We start from the raw sequence: 20,495 nt of genomic DNA on the forward strand, positions 1-20,495 counted from the left end.
TACACACTAATTTACCAATTTTCCATTTTACCAAGAATTACGCAATTTACCACCATTCACCTCAGTAATTTACCAGACATTTCCTCACTAATTTACCAATTTTTTACCAAATTTTAATTACCCCAGTAATTTACTACCAAAGGTTTTTAACAATTTACCAAACTTTACCAATTTACCAAAAATTACCCAAGTAATTTACCAAAATTTCCAACCAACTTTAATTACGAGTAATTCACCAAAAATAACTAATCATTTTATTTACCTACTAAAAATTACTATTAATTCACCAAAAAAAAAAATGATCAAAATTTACTGGCTATTTACCAAAAACTTAATGTTTTTTGTTAAAACAAAAATTACACTAGAAATTTTTGAAAAATTTTGACTTTTTATGGCAAAAAAATTTTGGACGGATAAAATTAACAAAAAAATTAACAAAAAAATCAACAAAAAATTTTCTCCTCTTGACTCGCGCGGGATTCGAACACCCGACCTCCGGCGCACCAATCTACAACCTACACACCCTAACCACCCCATCTGTTTGTTGGGGGTGAGCCGTTTGCGAGATATAAGGGTTTACACAAATTTCTGCTTATCCATAACGTTGAAACACACTTAAACGTTCATATCTCGTAAACGGCTGAATCGATTTCGACCAAATTAAAAATTTCTCTAGTTCAGTATCAAAGCAATATTTTGCCATCATCAGTTTTGACTTAAAGTTCGGAGCTTTTGAGTTCAGCCCGGCACAAATTTATACATAAATTGATATATAAATAAATAAATAAATATATCTATATGGAACTTGCTTACTATCCGAGACCCGGTACATCGTACTGACGATCCGAGGCCCGCGTCTTTGACACTTAGAAAAATTTTAAAGAGTGCCAGGTAAATTCGTTCGCGCATGCGCCTAGCTAGCGGCTATCAAGCCTGGTCTAGAGCCGTTGGTGCGATCTCCAAGGAGTGATTATATAGGAATGACGCGAGTATGAAGTTTCTGTGTGGGGTGAAGTAAGGTAAGCTATATATACTGTAGGTATGATACCTACTTTGTGAGTCCCAGACAAAAATTTGTCTATAGCATCCCTGAAGTGTGTACATCATGAAAATATAGTTTTTAATAGGAAAACGTTCCGAGACCCGCTAACGGGCCTCGGAACGTCGCGTCGGGTCTCGGATAGTCGATGTCACTTCCAGAAACGGGCCTGTATAAGCTGTAGCAAGCCTGTATAAATATATATATAAACTTATCTCGTTTTGCGCCATACGTCTTATCGTGATCAGCACCCTCCGAAACGTCAAGAAAATCCACCCCCACCCAATTCTTGAACCATCATGACAAATACAATACCTTGACTTTCCGTTTCACGGCAAAGTCGGTAAAAGGGGTTAAAAATTAGCAGTTTTTCGGCATTTATTTTCTTACAAAAATCACGGTTTTGAACTGTGCACCGGATACAATTGGCGGAAGAAGGTTCTAATGGTGATCTTCGAATTCTACAGATCAAATACTATCGAATAAGGCTCAGAGGCACTTTTTACACCCCTCCTGGAAGATAGTAGAGGGGGTCAAATTTGACTCTCATCTTGCTTATGTTGAATTAATTTTAGAAATAATGTAATTAATATAAGTATTATATACATTTGCTTACCATCGTGATAATAATGTTTGTATCGATGTTTTTCGTACCGCCGAACCCAAATTTTCAATTATTTTTTCGATTCCAGCCACGGAAGGGGGGCACCATATGAGGGGTGTGTCCATTTTACACGAAAAATCGACATGTATATCAAAATGTAGGTTTTTGAGGGCGCTGATTTCAAAAATGCTATCGATTTTTCATTTTGGTGCAACCCAAGGGGATGATACTGCGTTCAAGGGGTGGGGATGAAATTTTTCACAAAAAATCGACTTGTATATCAAAATGTAGGTTTTCGAAGACGCTGATTTCAAAAATGCTATTGATTTTTTATTGGCTCCGAGCCAAAGAAGATTCTGAACAACCACCTTCAAACCCCCTTTTGACCCCTCTGTGCACTCGCGGTAGAGGTATGCGAAAGTATTGATGGTCGATTCGCATTGTAATTGATCTGTGGAATCCGAAAATGACCATGCAAAAGGCCGATGGAAGGTCAGCGTGTCGTCTAGGGTTGAAAAACTGTAATTTTGGGGTATTTTTGAGAAAAATGCAAAAACTTTACTCAGAAAATCTCAAATTTGAGGCATGCCTCTTCCTCAGATTTTGAAAGTAATGGTATTTTCGAACTCAGCGGGGTTCAATCATATGGAATTGATACCAATATCGTGCCGATAGCTCCATTTTGAAAAATGGGGGTTGAACCCACCCACCCCCCAAATCACCCTCCTTCCCTTCCTATGGGACTTGGCGATGGGCTCCCGGGCTCAAAAGTTTCCTTTTGGTGTCCTTGTATCATGATTTGCCGTTTATTGCTTAAAAAATACATTTTGCCACTGAACTAATTGATCTGTTTATTATGTTGACATATGCGACACTTATGTGGTATAAGCTGAGCTAGCAAGGGGTATGTAAGTAGGTAAATGGTTTCTTCTTGATATTAAAAATATTTGTATAGGATATTTTTAATCTTTCACTCGGTAGGGAATTATTCTCATCCTCCCACCATATCGTATTTGTTCTTGAATACAGTCTAACAGAGAGTACTATGTAGGGACAAAAAAAATCTGCGATTTCAGCTGGCCTGTGAATCAAAATGTCTGCCATTTTGTTACTGAGGCCAACTTTTTTATGCAAGTTTGCTTCAAAATGTTCTTTAGGATGTCCCCTTTAAGAAAAAAGTGGTCTTAGAGGATCGACTGAGAGGAGAGGGGTGCAAATAATTTCTATTGCCATATGCCGGACTATCTTTGATATGGCCAAAATACAAAGATGAAAGAAAATTATTCAACACAGCGTGGCGAATAAACCATTAAAAATTTCATAACAAAAACCAATGATTTTTTACCAGATTTTATTTTTGATATTTTTTTATCAACATTTTTTTTCCAAATTTGAGACTTTTGGCACCACTTTCTGTTTATACACGTGCGTTTTCAAAATTCATCTCGAAACGATTATTATTTCGATAAAATTACCCTGATTTCAGGTAAATTATGTTGATATCGCTATTACACGTGTAATACAGCTGTAAATTACGTAGGATGACCTGTTGATTGATCAAACAGGCATTATTATACTCGTATAATTATTATTAATGTTTGCTAACATCGCTTCAAGTCTCGAGACGGCCTCCATAATTCGTAACTACAAAGCTATCGCGTGTTCGAACCAACTTGAAAATGTTAAACATACCTTAGAGCGTTAGAATGCACGACAAAGTCAACGGCGACGGCCCTAATGCCTTCCTTCTCACCTACATAATCGTTTTATCTCTTCTACAATTACTTAGTAGGTATATAGGTAAAGAGAAACGTTACGTTAAAAACGAGAGCGTATCGTATCGTTTTCGAAAAAGACTCCTTGTAACTTGTTCGATTCGCGAAGGATTTCCTTAACAGCAGCACTGACCGGTAAAGTTTGCATCTTCGTGTCTTAATTTTCTGCACAAAATTACCTGGGTATGAGATAAGGGTCAGATTGAAAGTTTATTTGGTCTCAACACGAGTACTTAGACCTATGCATTACTGGTATCTTTTATCACCAATAAATCTTACTTGGTAAGTCAAGTACCCAGGTACAATATTTTGCTGCAGTCTATAGTTAAACTTTGTGTGTAATTTTTCGAGAAAATATCAAACGACTGTTAAAACGTCGAAAGTTTACGTCCACCGTGTTCTCCGATTCGGCTTTCGGTGAAATTAAATATTCATAGGCGATTTTGCACAATCGTACACACTACACAGTATACACATTCTGTAAATACGCACACTCGGTGTAATAATATCGCGAAAAAAGGGTTTTTTCGAGCTTTTATTTTCAACAGTGGTCATTTATTTTACGATGTTTTGATACGCAACTGTGTGGACTCGGCAGGGGTAAGAGTATTGCCCACGTGTCCGTATGTTTCAGGGAAAAAAAATTAATTAAAATATCGCATGTTTTAGACTCGATTATACGCTCGAATATTCACGAATAATTACGAGAGAGAGCGGAGTAGGGGGAGGGACAAAAAAGCGTATCGCGGCGTAACGTTGAATTAGTGTAATTGCGATATTAATACGACATAATTAGGAGAGGAAAAAAAAAGCAAAAGCTCGGTTTGTACGAAAACATTTTGTAAAAGCTCGCAGCTCGTGTTGAATTGTTGCGAAAGCTTTTTACACCCTGCTTAATAGGTGAAAGGGTGACCGGAGGGGTAATTTTATCGATACTGCTGCGAGTAGAATATGCATACAAAGTACAGCTGAGGGTAGGTAAGTAGGTATGCTTGAAAGGGAGTTTATATAAGACGAAATCTTGTTCTTGAAAAAGTCACAAGGAACCTAATGAACGACGAAGTAATTTAATTAAAAATAACTTACACTAATTTCGTTACAGTGTTATCTGTTTGTGTGATTGCGAATAGACGAGGCCACGAACTGGTCGCTTGATAATTACGCTAAATTTTCTTTTCGTTTAGCATCTCAGGCTCGAATTAATTACGGAATGTTTTTTCTTTGTTCGTTTCTATTTTTTTTTTGTTTTCTCAGAAGTGCTAATACTGCTATACGTACTTACATTTTCCTAATTAAACTTTGTTGATTGAATTAACTTGGGAATAGATATAGATAATTTAATCTTGTACTTGGAAGTGGTATTCTGTATGCTGTTTCTTTTCAACTCCAAAAGATGAGTGCCAGTGCGAGGCTTGTAATTAGATTCTTATCGGATATCGAGTCTAAATATTTTAAAGGAATTGCTATTGCTGTATTCTATTTTATATCGATTCTTTGCCAAATATTCTGTCAGGGTTCGTACTTGGTTACTTTTCAAGTACATATAACAAAGTTACGAAAGTTGTCAAAAGTAATTTTTGGATACTTTTTCAAAACTTTGGTTATTCGAGTTACTTTTTTGAAAAATCTCAAAAATTAAATTTTTTTGAATGTTGGCCTTACTTTTTAGGGGAAAAATAGAAAAAATATTAATAAATCTCACTTTTTTCTTGTTAAAAATTGCTGAAAACCTGTTTCTTTTCATAAAATTGTCAACGTTTCTCCTTCTGCTAAAAATCAAAAAGTCTCACTTTTCTGCAAAAGTTGTCCAAGCTCGCAATTTTTTCTCAGAAATTGTCGAAAAGCTTGTCCCTTGTTGAAATTGTCAGAATTTTGTTTTCGAGCAACAACATCGAAAATTTTTTATTTTCTTCCAAAATTACCAAAAAGGTCTCGTGTATTTGCAAAAATTTGTCTTTTTTGATTTTTTGCAAAACATTGCCAACAAGTGTCATTTTTTCCAAAAATTCCAAAAAATCCTTCCTTTTTGCTAAAATGGTAAAAGTCTTGTTTTTTGTCGTTACCTAATATCTAGAAAATTCTCTCTTTTTTTGCCAAAAAATCTCGCTTGCTTACCAAAATGTTGCAAAATAGTCTCCTTTTTCTTGATGATTAAAATTTCACCAAATAGAATAGGAAATTCGAAACTTACTCTCCACTATCGATTTCATACTTCTTTGAAAATTTGAAAAATTCATCGTGTGAGGTAGAAAGATGAAATTCAGTTCACTCCCTATTTTTAACATCATTACGAAGTGGATTGCAGGCAGTTGCAAATTTCTATCCGTTTTGGAGCTTCCAGCAGTTTTTTGGAAACTTCATATTTTTTTTTAAAATGTAACAAAATCTGTTCAAAGTGAATCTTGGCTTTCCCCTTCCATTTGATGAAACTTTGTGGAAGTTTCAAGTTTCAAAAATTCACTGGAGGCTCCAGTAATTTCCAAAAAGTCGCTGGAAGCTCCAAAACGACTGGGAATCCACCTGCGGTCGACTTTATAGCGTATTTATATCAATTTGCAGAGTGAATTTTGACTTTCCAACTGCACTTGATGACATATCGTGGAAATTTCAAGTTTCAAGAATCAGCTGGAGGCTCCAAGAATTTTCAAAAAAATCTCTGGAGGCTCCAAAATAACTAGAACCCACCAGCAGCTGACTTAATAGCGTGTTGAAGTTGGAATGGAACGTAAATGTCAAATTTCCAATTCCGTTTGATGAAATTTTGTGGAAATTTCAAGTTTCAAAAAATCTCTGAAGGCTCCAGTAATTTCTAAAAAGTCGCTTGAAGCTCAAAAACGATTTGAAATCCACCTGCAGTCGACTTTATAACGTATTAAATTAATTTTCGGAATAAATTGTTGCTTTCCAACTGCATTTTTGATGGCATTTCGTGGAAATTCCAAGTTTCAAAAATCAGCTGGAGGCTCTGAGAATTTTCAAAATAATCTCTGGAGGCTCCAAAATGACTTAAACTCAGGCCTTAACAGCGTGCTGAAATTATATTGGAACGTGAATTTCAAGTTTCCAACCTCATTTGGATAAAATTTTATGAAAATTTCAAGTTTAAAAAAACCTGCTGCAGACTCCAGAATAGCTCAAAATAGTTTGAAACCGTTTCACTTTCCAATCGAATTGGTAGGTCGAAAATGGGGTATATTTCAAATTTCAGCTTTCTACATACATCAGTTTGGGAAAATTTTGATTTTTTTTCTCATTTTTGACTTCAACTTGAATTTTCAAAATTCATCAAAAATCGAAAAATGCACTTCAGCACTTGAAATTTTGGCTGATGATAAACTTTTGCCTGCTCTTTCGATCTGTCCTACGTTGAAACGCAAAATCTGCTATTTCGGCTGATCTGTCAATCAAAATGGCCGCCGTTTTGTTGTAAAAGGCCAACTTTTTAAATACCCCCTTATAGAAAAAAGTTGCCCCAGAGGATGGGGGCGGGGAGAGAGGGTGAAATTATTCACATTGTCATACGCCGAACTAAGAGGGAAGGAGGGAAGCCCTCTTCTCTTTGATCAACAATTAGCAAACCGGATGCAAAAGAATCAAATGGTGGAAAAATCGTATTTTCATCTTTCCAATTGGACAAATTCAGACCATCGCTCGAACTCGTATTTACGGCAAACTGCTTATGCAAATTTATTAACACGTTTAGATTCGGATTTACGGCAGATGGGTTATGCAATACTATTAACACATCTGTATCGTTGATTTCAATCGGCAAGATTCGCGGCAATGCTTCAGCAAACTCGCTTGTTCTTGTCACTCGTATGTTTCTTTCACTCTTTTGGAACACCTAAGCTGATTTTTCATCCACTAACGACCATTTACTCCTACGTCGAGTAATATTTCACCTCAAACAGTCTACCTTTTTTTTCTTAGCTGTGTTTTTCGCGTATCAACTCAACATTCGAGCTAGAAAAGCAAATATATCTTCGTTTATTTACGCAGACGGATACATAGAGACAGCATTCCGCCCTCCTCCCTTGGTCATGTCTTTGTGCATTTCGGTCATTGTACTCGAGAAGTGAGAAATAAGGACCTAATGGTATGTAGTTGATCGAAGCGTTATATTTTTATTTAAAACTGATCGAATAAGTGATGAAAAGGTTTCTTATTATTTAATTTTGTTTGCAAAATTTATGCATATTGCATATTCTGGAACGTAATATCGTATTGTTTGTCCGGAAATCGAAATCGAATAAATGATAAGTTTAAATAAGAAATTCTCATTCTGAAAATTTTCGCGTTATTTTTCCACCCTTATTAAATAAATATACCTTCAACTGTGTGAAACCCCACTACGTAAATTACAAATTATTGTAACTGGTATTTTTTTGTCGTTTTATAATCCGCGAGCTCGTTCATTTGCGACACGACCACCTCCCCCTTTACTCTTTCAGCACCGCACCGTTAAAACGTTCAGTTTATACGAAGGCTGAAGGCTGCAGGCTGACTAATCGAAACTGTATAGTGTATATGAGAGGCGTTTTGCGATATGGGTCCTTGTGGTGATTCGATGTTTTTTTTTTTTTATTGGCGATTCCGACTTACTTTTTCACGAGAAATCGAATGGAGCAATCAGATTTCACCTATCTCATCAACTTCTCGTTTAAAAATTACTTGAACATGAATACTCAAAAACTCACATTTTTGGGAAATCGAAAAACAAAGTTTTCGTTTGTTTTTGATTTTTTTTTTTAAAAAAAAAAAGGTTGATGGAAAAATTATTTTATTGTTGTTACCTATGTAAAATTTCATGGCGAATCCGAATTTCTCGGTATTTTTTTGCGGGGTAGTCTGTAACGTTGTGTAAATTCGCCTTTTCACCACAAGGTCCCTTTTCTAAATCACGGATATCAGGCGATGATGAACGAATTTCGTCAAAATTTCCCATCCAACCTATGCGCAAGACAACACTGCACCCAAAAATCAAAAAAAAAAAAAATCGAAAAAATCGAAGCAATTCGATGTTTTCTCTCTCCTGAAAAAATCGAAATATCACCACAAGGGCCCTTATCGCAAAACCCCTCTCATATATAGTGTTAGTAGCGCATTGAGATATGTAATTAATAGCCCACGGTGATGGTTTATTAAAGCTATTGTAAATTTTAAATTAATAGCTTTTTGTGCGGCCGTGTGTGCGAGTGTTGGCGCGAGTATATGCGAAGGTATATTTTGTAAATATGCATACGCGCTATGGACAGAAAATGTTTCTCATAAACATTTTCTACCAAGCTCCGAGAGCTTTTACCTTTATTAAGTGTTCCGTCGGGCAGTGTAAACGTGTGCGGGTGTAGCCATCCGCGAGTTTTATATGATAATATCTCATATCTGTACATAAATGTCTTTATTACACGATTCGGTAGTCTTTAAATGATGGGAATTTTGAATCTACCTCGTAAGTTTGGGCTTTCTTCCTTTTTGGAGATTTTTTCGAATGATGGGATTTTGTTGGCCCTCCAGAGCTAACTTGGAAAATTAGATTTAAGGCGAAAATATTCGTAAAACGTACAAAATGCTTCATGGTATTTTCATGCTCATTTCATTTGATTCACAGGAATTTAAGCAGCTTTCGAAAAAAATTTCAGCAACTCAGACCAGAAACTAAGGATACTGCAGGGCTTAGAATTTTCTAAAATTGTCCAAAAATTATATAAAAATAATTAATGGGGAAAAAATCAGACAACCGAGTCATCATTTTCGAAAAATATAATTATTTCTAGTCAGATTCAATCACAATAAAATTTGGAGGCCCAATGTTGGCATAAATGTAAACGACGATGTTATTTTTATGGGACCCAATATTTTCGAAAAAAGTACTTACAAACCCTGAACGTGCGATTAAGCTGCTGCAAATCTGAGAACCTTCAATCCTTCTAGTTTACTTACATAAATTTTGTTTAAGACACCTAAACTGATTTTCCATTCAAATTATTCTGATTCAATTCTTTTTAAACTCGATTCAAAAGTCACTTACTTTTTCACCGCAAAGCAAAAATATAGTAAATCATTGATGAACAAATCACCTCCAATTTTTATTCAGCCATAGTAGATTTGAAAAAATTTGAACTTCGCCGCCACGTTCCCTTTCACAGAATTTGATGTACCTAATATTGACTCAGTCGTTCTCGAATGATTCGTCGATTCAATACCAAATTGTTCGCGAACGAATTGAACCTAACTCAAAGATTAAAACTGTCGAGTTTCGCCACATCACTTATGCAAAAATTCGATTTTCAATGATTCATTCGTTCGCGAACGACTTCGCTTTCTCGGGGAATCGCTCGCGAACGAATCATTTACAATTTTCGTTCACAGATTGAAGAACGTTTTGTTTTGTCTTTTCGTGAATTATTAGATTTGATTCCCAAGTGATTCAGTGACTCTCGAATGATTCGTCACTTCCGAGCGATTCGTTCACGAACGAATCATTCGCAATTTCTAACAATGGACTAAAGAATATTTTACATTGTTTTGTCTTATTGTGCGTTATCTGATTTGATTTTCAAGTGATTCAGTCGTTGTAGGATGATTCATTGTTTCTCAACGAATCATTCGCGAACGAAATGATTTCAGTTTTCAATTATGGGACAGAAACTGTCGAGTCATGTCACGTCGTCTGTACCAGATTTGATTTTGTTCGATGATTCAGTCGTTCACGAATGATTTCGTTCTCTCAGGGAATCGTTCGTGAACGAATCATTTACAATTTTCATCAACAGATTGAAGAACGTTTCGTTTCATAATTTCTAATAATAGGGCAAAACGCGCATTTCAGGTTGCATACTTGCACCTTTGGTTTCGTGGGCTAAACCTTACAAGTATAGCTGTAAACAATGCTGTTCACTTCTACTTTTCAGCTCGTTAAGTCAATTTTCTCAAGGAAGACTTTCGCGGATTTCAAAATCTGTAGTACCGTTGGAAAGAGGACAAAATCCTCTACAATTTAGAGCCATAAAATAATATGGTCCTCGAGATGGTTTAAAAGTTCTGTCGCCTCAAAGTGCAAAGCTGCCAGAACAATGAGTTGAATTTTGCCGCATTTTTCTGCTCCTTAAGTCAATTTTCTCAAGGAAGACCTTTGAGGATTTCAAAAAATTTATTACCGTTGGAAAGGGCACAAATTTCTCTACAATTTAGAGCCATAAAATAATATGGTCCTCGAGATGGTTTAAAAGTTCTGTCGCCTCAAAGTTCAAAGTGTACAGAAAAATATGTTGAATTGGCTACATATTTCAGCTCGTTAAGTCAATTTTCTCAAGGAAGACCTTTGAGGATTTCAAAAAATTTATTACCGTTGGAAAGGGAACAAATTTCTCTACAATTTAGAGCCATAAAATAATGGGATCCTCGAGATGGTTTGAAAGTTTTGGCATATCAAAATGCAAAGAGGACAGAACAATCACTAGCAACATGCCCACAATATGTAAGGGGAATCAAGAGATACCACCATTTATACACCTTGTGACGTCAGGGCGTTTTGCCCTATAGATTAAAGAATACATATCGTTTTGTCTTATTCGGACCTCCACGTTCCCCAGAGCGCGCTAGCGTCGCGGTACGTGATTCGCTAGTGACTGTAGTGAGATTTGTGCTCTCAAGTGTTTACTTTCAAAACGGGACTTTTCTTATCACAAACTTCGGCGATTCTATGCGATTTCATATTATCTTCAGTAATATTTCGATAATTTCGTAACTTTCATGGTGTTTTTTAGTGTTTTTGATTAATTTATGACTTCTAATATCGTGATACGTTGTGAATAATTGATATTACCTCGAGTTACAGTGTTTTAGTGAGCTTAGAAGGATGAAACAAAGTTGCACGATTAAATGAATTTAAAGTAGTTCGCAAGTGTTATTTTAATTCACCACAACATTTACTCGATAGCACGATGACAAAACAATTCACTACACGTAAATTTAGTTTTATTTAATGTGAATTAATGGAAATATGACATGACACCGAATTTGAAAACACCAAATTATCTAATTTGATTTTCAAGTGATTCAGACGTTCTAAAATAATTTATCGTTTCTGAGCGAATCATTCGCGAACGAAATGAGTTCCATTTTCAATTACGGAACTAACATTAACGAGTTTTGACACGTCATCTACTCCAAATTCAATTTTCCAATGATTCATTCGTTCGCGAATGACTTTTCTCCTTTGAGCGAACCGTTCACGAACGAATCATTCATAATTTCCAATAATAGATTAAAGAATATTTCGTTTTGTCTTGTAGTCGTTGTGTATCATTTATCATTCATCATTTATCTGATTTGATTTTCAAGTGATTAAGTCGTTCTCGAATGATTCATTGTTTCTGAGTAAACCGTTCGCGAACGAAATGGTTACAATTTTTGGTTATGGGACTAAAACTAACGAGTTTTTTTCGCGTCATCTGTACCTGATTCAATTTTTCAATGATTCATTCGTTCACGTGAACGATTTTTCTCGGCCGAGCGAATCGTTCACAAACGAATCAATGAACCATTCACAATTTCTAATGATTGATTAAAGAATATTCCGTTTTGTCTTGTTGTGTATCATTTATCTGATTATTCTGATTTGATTCTCTAGTGATTCAGTCGTTCTAAAATGATTTATCGTTTCTGAGCGAATCGTTCGCGAACGAAATGCGTTCAATTTTTGATTATGGGACTAAAACTATCGCGTTTTGTCACGTTATATATACCTGATTCAATTTTTCAGTGATTCATTCGTTCGCAAACGATTGTTCTCCGCCTAGCAATTCGTTCACGAACGAATTAAACACAATCTTTATTGAAAGGCCTGAGAACGTCTCATTTTATTTTTTCTTGTATCACCTAATTTGATTTATGTACATTTTATCAGCGATTCATTTCATTCTATGTATTTTTGATTTCTCCCAAAGTTCAACAATTTTCACGTCAGTTATACTGATTTTCTGATGAATATCACTTCAAGTAGCCTATGTGCGATATTGAGCCCATTTTGAATGAATTTTCATCACATTTTTTCACTTTTTTGCAAGCTTGGCTGACATTTTATGTTTTTTAAGAATGTTTTGTATTATTTTGCACAATTTTGATAATATTTTGTCACTTTTGTTTTTAACTTCACCAATTTTGAAATTCGCATTCGTCTTTTTATCACACTACTTTTTCTCAATTTTTTTCATCCCAGTAAGCAGAAAAAAGCAGACATCGAGCGATGACTTCATCAAAACTTTACCCTTCGATTACAGCTTCATAGAAACGATACTCCAATAGTCTGACAAAACCGAATTGAGAAACGATGGCATCACGAAAACTTTGACCTTCAATTGTCCAACCCTTCAAAAACAATTATCTCGAAACTTTTTTCACACATACCACGTTAAATATATAGTCACAACTTTACAACCACCCTACAGCTTTGCATCGAGCTTTAAAAAATACCCCCTCTTACCCCTCTATCTACAAAAAAACCAACTCGTCGCGTCGGTTTTTAATTAAAACAAACGAGCTAATTCAAGCGCATAAACGAAACTACCATCGGAGGAAACGTTCTCCATTTCGACCGCTTCTTATGCATAAAAACCCAATACAGGGAGATATTCGAAGAACCAAGCTAGTTCCCTATTTACCTAAAATTTCGTATGCAAAATCCGCTTACCTGAGCAATCTGATCAAATCTGCCGAAAAGTTCGTTCAACGTTTTTACCAAATCGGAAGCGCTTAGTTTCTCAGATAACGGCGTAAAGTTCACGATATCCGCGTATAAGATGCTGCGAAAAAAAACATACACACACACACACACACACACACACATAGGATGAGAGAGAATATAAAAAAAATAATAATTTAAATTATTTAACACTTGGCAGGAGCTTTTACGTATATTATAGAACACGTCGTAATATAGTATAATATAAAACGTACACTAAATAGGTAGATATAGTATAGGTAGGTCTACAACAGGGTAACTATTTATTCTGAGCGTAGTAGTATAAGCCAACAGTATAGTGTACTCGGAGCGGGCTAAAAAATAAGCAAATTGAAATCATAAATCTTCCATCTTTTAATGCCTCAGCAACGTAAATAATTTACTTTGTCGGGTTACCTACTCGCTGAGCGCCGATTTAAATATTCGTCTCGCCTTCTCGTTACTCTTTTCACTCCTGTTTACCACTCACAATATTTAGATCCGTTTTACATCATACACTCGGAGTTAAAATCTACCTATACTAATCGCCTCCTATACACACAAATCAAAAATAATGCTGCCTCATATACCTACTCTTTTACTCTTCCTCTGTGTGACGAAACTTTTGGTTTGGTAAACTTGCAAACCGCGACCAGTACCCGCAAAGTGAACAGTTTATATTCGTCGAAACTTTACTCTATCAATATTAATTAATCACAAGAAACGTTAGCTATACCTAGACCTATACAACAACGATATACCAAACGACCGTAATTTACGCTTTTATATACCCGACCAGTCCGTCCAAACACCCCTTCACTCTCCCAAGCTTTATGCAAACATCGCACACCGGTCAAAAATACCTACACTGTTTTCTTCCCATGTACAAATCCCTGCTCTTTTAAAGACCATCTCAGGCGGAAAATTCACAAATACCTACAACACAACACGTATAATTCCAACACGCATAGCTACGTTAACGTATCTATCAATTATTTACTGAAAATATTTACTACATTTGGCCTATACTCTTTTTTTTTATCTGTTCTGTTGATCCCTCTCTGCCACTATTTCAAAGGTCTTTTATTTGCTTCATTGTGCAGGTATGTTTTGTTTACCCGCCCAGTCTATCTGTATATGACGAAATACGCCAGCTTTTCGCTTTTACACGGTACCTACACGACGAAGGTATCTATCTAGTTGTAAAAATGTTGAAATAGTTGGAGCGAGAAATCCCCAATCGCGAAATACTCGTACGTTTGGAAAAATGTCGATTGGTATTTTGATAGCGCGGAACAATTTGAAGAAAACTTTGCCATAGTCGGTAAACGTTAAATATCCCGTTGAAAAACTCGTAAGGGTATAATTTGGCGTCTGAAAATGTTGAATTATTGATGTAGGCCTACCGAAATTTTTAAAACGAAAAAAGTTGTCAAATTCGTCGAAACTGATTATAATTTAATGCTCGAAATTCTACCGAGAAAAAAAAACTCAAAAAAAAAAAAAAATACATTTTACCGAAGAAAAAACAAAGTCTTGTAAAATGTACGAAAAGTGCTCAGAGTTATGTTTCATTTCAAAATACGCAGCATTGAAACATCATCCTTGAAATTTAAAAAATACATTAAACCACGTCTAATGATGACAGCTGGCCTTGGAAAACAGCAAAAAAGTAAATATAGTTTTCCATTGTTTTATATCAAATGCACAGAAATCTCCCATCAGTGGACAAAAATCATTCAAAATTTAATTCCGAACATTTCCAGGCCATTAATCCCTCCCCCCCCCCTACACACACACAAATTCAGAACTCAAAGTCAAATTAAAGACGTATTTTTTCAAAAGTGAACAATTTTTGCAGTTTTTTTATTAACAAAACGTTACATTGATTTACTCAATTTTTTCAAAACTTTCTCCCTTCAATACTGGAAAAAAGTCCACTTGAAGTTTCCAAATATCATTATTTTAGATCAATGCAATAATAACAGAGGAACCTCACCCAGCCACAGACTCTATCTCAACCCGAAAATTAAAAAAGAAAATTCGAATCATATTCCGTGAAAATCGGTTGTACTAAAAATAGATACCCCCTACCTTCTACGCTTCCCACCAAAAACTTGCGACAATTTTCATTATTATGTATTTTCTTTTTTCATGAATACTCTCGTACATTAGAAAAGATCGAAAAAAATACACCTTGAATTCTGATATAATTCGTAGAGATGGTTAATCTTGAGCTAACTGAAGGGTCTCATTAAAAATTTGACACACCTACGTCGAAGGGAGGTGCTATTAATATTTTCTTTGCAATTTTTGATCTAGGAAATTGTACTTCCAACCCTCTCCCTTCCTGCTCCAAAAAATGCTTTTCGATTGTCTTCGCTTCTCAGATGCAAACGGTTACACATCCGAGACCATTTTTAGGATTTGATTTGAAAAATCAATATTTTTCTGATTCCAAATGAGAAAACTCGTTTTCAAATTCAAAAGTTTGATCTATCATTTTCAGATTCGTATACGGCGAGTCAAATTTTCTTGATGTGGACTCATAAGTGATCATCACTTCGTTCGAATTTCCAATTTTATTTTTTTTTCAATTTAGGGTTGAAAATCAAAAAAAAAAAAAGTAGAAAAAACTAGACCCTGGATTTGTGGTTTAAATTTTCAAAATTTTGTAAAAATAATTATTTTTGATATACTTAGGTATATTATTATTTTTTATGTATTTATTTATTTTTCAAACGAATCAAAACCACCTTTCAGCTCTCAAAAAAGTATTAAGTAATGTATGTATCAAAAACCAAAAAATTACTTGAAAAAAATTGAATTCAATAAGTAGTCTGAAAGCAAGTGAATTACTTAGGTACTTACCCAAAATATGTACAGCTAATTTTCAGATATGCAGTTTTTTCTGGAATTTTGCGAGATTGTTATTTTTAAAGGAGGGGGGGGGGAGGTGGCTTTTATTGAATTTTAATCAAACATAAAAAATTTTTTAAATATCAAAAACGGTCATTTTTAAAAATTGCAACGTCATCACCCCCTCCACTTCCCATTATTCATCAGCCACCACACCACCACCCAAAAAATTCCAATAGCGTCAGAAATTTTCAAAAAAAAAAAAAAAAAATGTTAAAAAAAATCAGTTTGAGATAATAAGTTCAATAAAAATAAGATTTTCACCACGATTATCAAAATGTGTACTAGTTTTGTTTGTTTGGAAAATATTTTAATTAAAACTTCTGTTAGGATACCACCGTTTTATTTTTTCAATAAAAAAAAATAATAATAAATTAGTCAATTGTAATAAGGAGGATTGTCCTCACCCTATGCTAGTTATTCGTATTATATCCCTCTAAATACGTATTACTAGCTAGTAGCTACGTTCTTTTATGATGTATAGAGATGGTTAGAATTACGCATCTCATCCACTTTTTGAGCCATCCAAGACGAAGTAATAGGGAATAATTATTGTCACGATCACTTGGGAGAGAATGTCAAACCTATTCCCTTCTATCAGTAATTCTCACTCTCACTATAACACAATCACTCCTGAACTGAAAATACTTTTGAGTAAAATTGATCTGGTTAGTATTCTACAAACGAAAATTCTCAAAAAAATAATAAGCACAATAAATAAAAGAGGTGCAGTAACAAAAATACAGAAAATATATCAATCTAACGAAGAATGAATTTTCCAAGCTAACATCATCCTGGATTTTGACTAAAATGCGTGGAGAAGTTCACTTTGAGTGGGATACTACCCAGAAAAAATTTGAGCCCACCAGCTGTTTAGGAGATTAAGCCAGCAGTCCTCAAAATGAGGTCATTTTCGAAAAAATCACGGTTTTTGCCACTTTTAGGTAGTACGGGTATAAACATGTGCATATGCAATCCCTCGCGAACCCCTCTGAAAAGTTGCGATTTGAGTTTTTGAACCTTCCCAATCCATTTAATTCAGAATTTATGATTTTTTTCCGAAAATGGCCCTACTTTAAAGAGTACTGGCTCAGTCCCCTGAATAGCTGCGAGGCTCAGAATTATTCTGAGTAGTCTCTGACTCAAAAGTAATCCTCTCCATAAATTTTTGTCGAAATCCAGGCATTTTTTTCCCAATCTATAGTACATGCGCGTACGAGTATCTAAGAGCACAAAACTGTTAAGACACTCCAAGGTTATTTTTCATGCGAAGAAGTATGTAAAATTTTCGGGCGACTATTTCCTCTAGAAGAAAAATTGGAAATATTTCATCAAGCAAAATATAATTCAGAAAGATACAGAATTTGAAATTCCATCATTGCAGTGGTGTTATCATGCTCCCATATTCGAGCAGAATTTTTCACCCAAGTTTCATCATAGACAAAACTACGATTATTCGTGAATCTTTCCATTTCCAAAGTCAACAGCTTCAGATTCTCACCTCCTTTGAATTGACGAGCAAAATCTTAAATTGATCGAAAACTTTTCCAGTTAAATAAAAAATATCTCCTGCGAGTTTGGTCAATTTTTAAAAAATGTTTCCCTTTCAATTCGTCCAAATACTCAGGCATGACCTAGGATCCATTTCTAAACACACATTTCTCTCGAAGCTGATGAAATGTACCGGAAAAAGCCATCGTTTAATTAAATTCATCTCGAGTATTGAAAAAGTTTCACACAATACAGACAGAAGGAAAGGTTAGAATAACCTCAGAGATACTACATAGGTACTCTCGTAAAAGTAAGTATATGTACTTCATGTCATGTGGCACTTTCAATCATCAGGTTGGTATACACAGTAATCGTCTCCCATTTGAAAGAAAACTTCCCACTGGAAATACTACATATGGTACTACTTCGCTACACCTTACATCACTTTCCCAAACACCATTACAGCATAATGTAAGTCATCGACGAACCATAGATATCGAAAGAAGAAAAACGTATGTACGTAAAACGACGCTTTCAAATCGAAATTCTTCATCCATATACAAATCCGAATAACGTACTATGGATGTACCTTTCTCAAATTGATTATAAAAGTTTTCCTAATGAAAAATTCTTTTACCAAATACACCCTGTGTAAGTATCAACCTATATTATACCTACAGCTAAAAACTATTATATGGCCAATTTCGTACTTTACTTATTTAAAAGTATGAAGTTGAAAAAAAAAAATAAAACGTCGACAGACTCGCTTACCTGACGCTGTTGTGTCTTTGAACATACATTTCGTGGAATCGCGTCTGTTTATTTGACATATCTTGACAAGCATCCGCCATTTTCAACATAATGCTTCGTTTAACCTGTATAAAAAGAAAATAGACGAAAAATTCGTTACAATTATACGTAGGTATACAGTTGAAGAAGGCAAATATAGTAGCAGATGGGCGGGTACGTAAGTGAATAAATAGGCAAGGTACAATTACACGTGCGTACACAGAACAGCAGCTCACCAGTACACATCAAAGTAAAATGAAAGAATTTCATTGTTTATGGTAAACATATTTAACTACATATACATATACCTACGCGAATTCATTTACTCAAGTTAATAGAACACACACACACACACACATGAACTGCAGAGATAGGTAAGTATATAAGTTTATGCCTAGGGGGGATACAAAGTACTTATGCAAGGGTACAAGGGACTTGGAAATAGACTGATTATAATTTATGACGAGGAGTAGGTTACAACCAAACGATATGCCGTCCAATTTTATACTTTCGCGAATACCAAGGGAAAAGTAAACACACAAATGAAACAAAAAAAAGGTAACTCGGCTAAAACATCTGGAAAAATAAATAAGAATAAATATCCATTTAACTGTCTTATTTGTACAAAATAAAAGGAAAAATATATCTGTGGGAAATTTTTTACAAAAAAATAGCGCAGTAAGATACCAGTAGGTACTTTACCTGTACCATCTTCAGTGGAAAAAATGTTGAAAGAACTCCACTTTGCGAAAAGAAAAACAAATATTAGATACTTAGTTCTAAATCATCCATTTTTAACAGGTACCTAAACACCAAGTCATGTGAGTGAACTTATTTATATTCGATGTTATTTTATGAATTTATGCTTCGAGAAAATTTCTTCAAAACATTGTTTATGTTTTCAGTCATTCATTTATCATTTTTCACATTTCTGTAAAAAACAATCGTTCTCGTTTTTTTTTCGATTCCAGCTTTCAGCATCTCTAAATCTTCTTCTTCTGTTTCTTTTTTTTTTTTTTAAATCAGCGTGCTAAGAGGCTGGAGGGGATGGGAGAGGAGGGGAAGGGATAACCTAGGGTTGAAATAAATAGAAAAATAAATTGATATTGGGCAAAGGGGGGGGGGGTTCAGGGTGGTCAGAATGAAAAAATAAACACATTTTCGAACTCAACACTACTGAACTAGTCACAATTGATATACGTCACTTCACGTTCACAATTTTTTCAAATTTTGATAATAATTGGGGGATCTTGTCTCCTGTCCCTCCCCTCTCCCCTCGCCTTCAAAGGGTGGCGTGATGAGATCATCCGTTGTAATATTTTTTTGTTTAAAAATCAAAATAGATTATTAGAAAAAATTTTCACAAGTAATTTTTAAAAATTTTCAAATGGCAGCTTTTAGCTTTTGTATTCCACGTGAAAAGTTCAATGTTCATCACGAAATGCCTTTTTTGATCAGATTTGCTCAACTTTCAACCAATCTTGAGATACCTATGAGCGATGTTTGGTAGCTCCACAAACAATTGCCAATTCTTGAAAATTAGGACCATCATCCCCCCCCCCCTGCATGAAGGGTTCAAGATCGAAATTTGAGCGAAATACAAGGGTCAGTTTCCATTTTCAGGTTCAGTTGATGAGAAAGTAGCATTTATCCGTATTTACTGCAAACTGGTTAGGTAATTTTATTAACATCTACGAATCAATTCCAGTCCCGTTCCAGTTTGTTTTTGGAAGGCGGTGAGACAGGTGGCGGAGTTGAATTGTAATCCATGGATTTTTTTCTGCAGGTTTGAGAAAAAAGAGCTGCAAGTAAATTATCCGAAATCTGAGTGAAGTCAGTGCACTTAATTTCATTTTTGACTCAAGTTGATGTGGGGCTAGATTTGAATTTAGAACAAAAATTCAAAAAAATATACATCATAACTCAGCGGCTGTAGGTGAGTTGATTCCCGTTTGATTTTTTTTTAAATAAAGGTGTCCGAATTGATTCCCACCTTTTCTTTTCACATGTACGAATTGATTCCCATATTTTATTTTCGAGTGTACGAATTAATTCCCATGTAATTTTTTATTGCGTATGAATGAATTGATTACATTTCGCACCTTGGGAGTAATAAGGTTACATCTCAAAAAATTGAAATTTTACAGGAGACTGATT

General features: G+C 35.0%; 1 protein-coding gene across 5 annotated transcripts in view; it reads right to left on the minus strand.

Moving 5' to 3' along the window:
* Adcy2 (adenylate cyclase type 2 Ac76E) overlaps positions 1-20,495 on the minus strand; it is a 605,017-nt gene that overhangs the window by 315,499 nt on the left and 269,023 nt on the right. For all 5 annotated transcript variants that reach the window (XM_065367874.1, XM_065367872.1, XM_065367873.1 and 2 more), the window contains 2 exons: positions 18,321-18,424; positions 13,110-13,221 (listed from right to left, as the gene is read on the minus strand). In XM_065367874.1, coding sequence (XP_065223946.1) covers positions 13,110-13,221; positions 18,321-18,424 — 216 coding nt within the window. The remainder of the gene's footprint in view (positions 1-13,109; positions 13,222-18,320; positions 18,425-20,495) is intronic.

This window comes from Planococcus citri, chromosome 5 (genome assembly GCF_950023065.1).
Source record: "Planococcus citri chromosome 5, ihPlaCitr1.1, whole genome shotgun sequence".
In the NCBI taxonomy this organism is placed as follows: Eukaryota; Metazoa; Arthropoda; class Insecta; order Hemiptera; family Pseudococcidae; genus Planococcus; species Planococcus citri.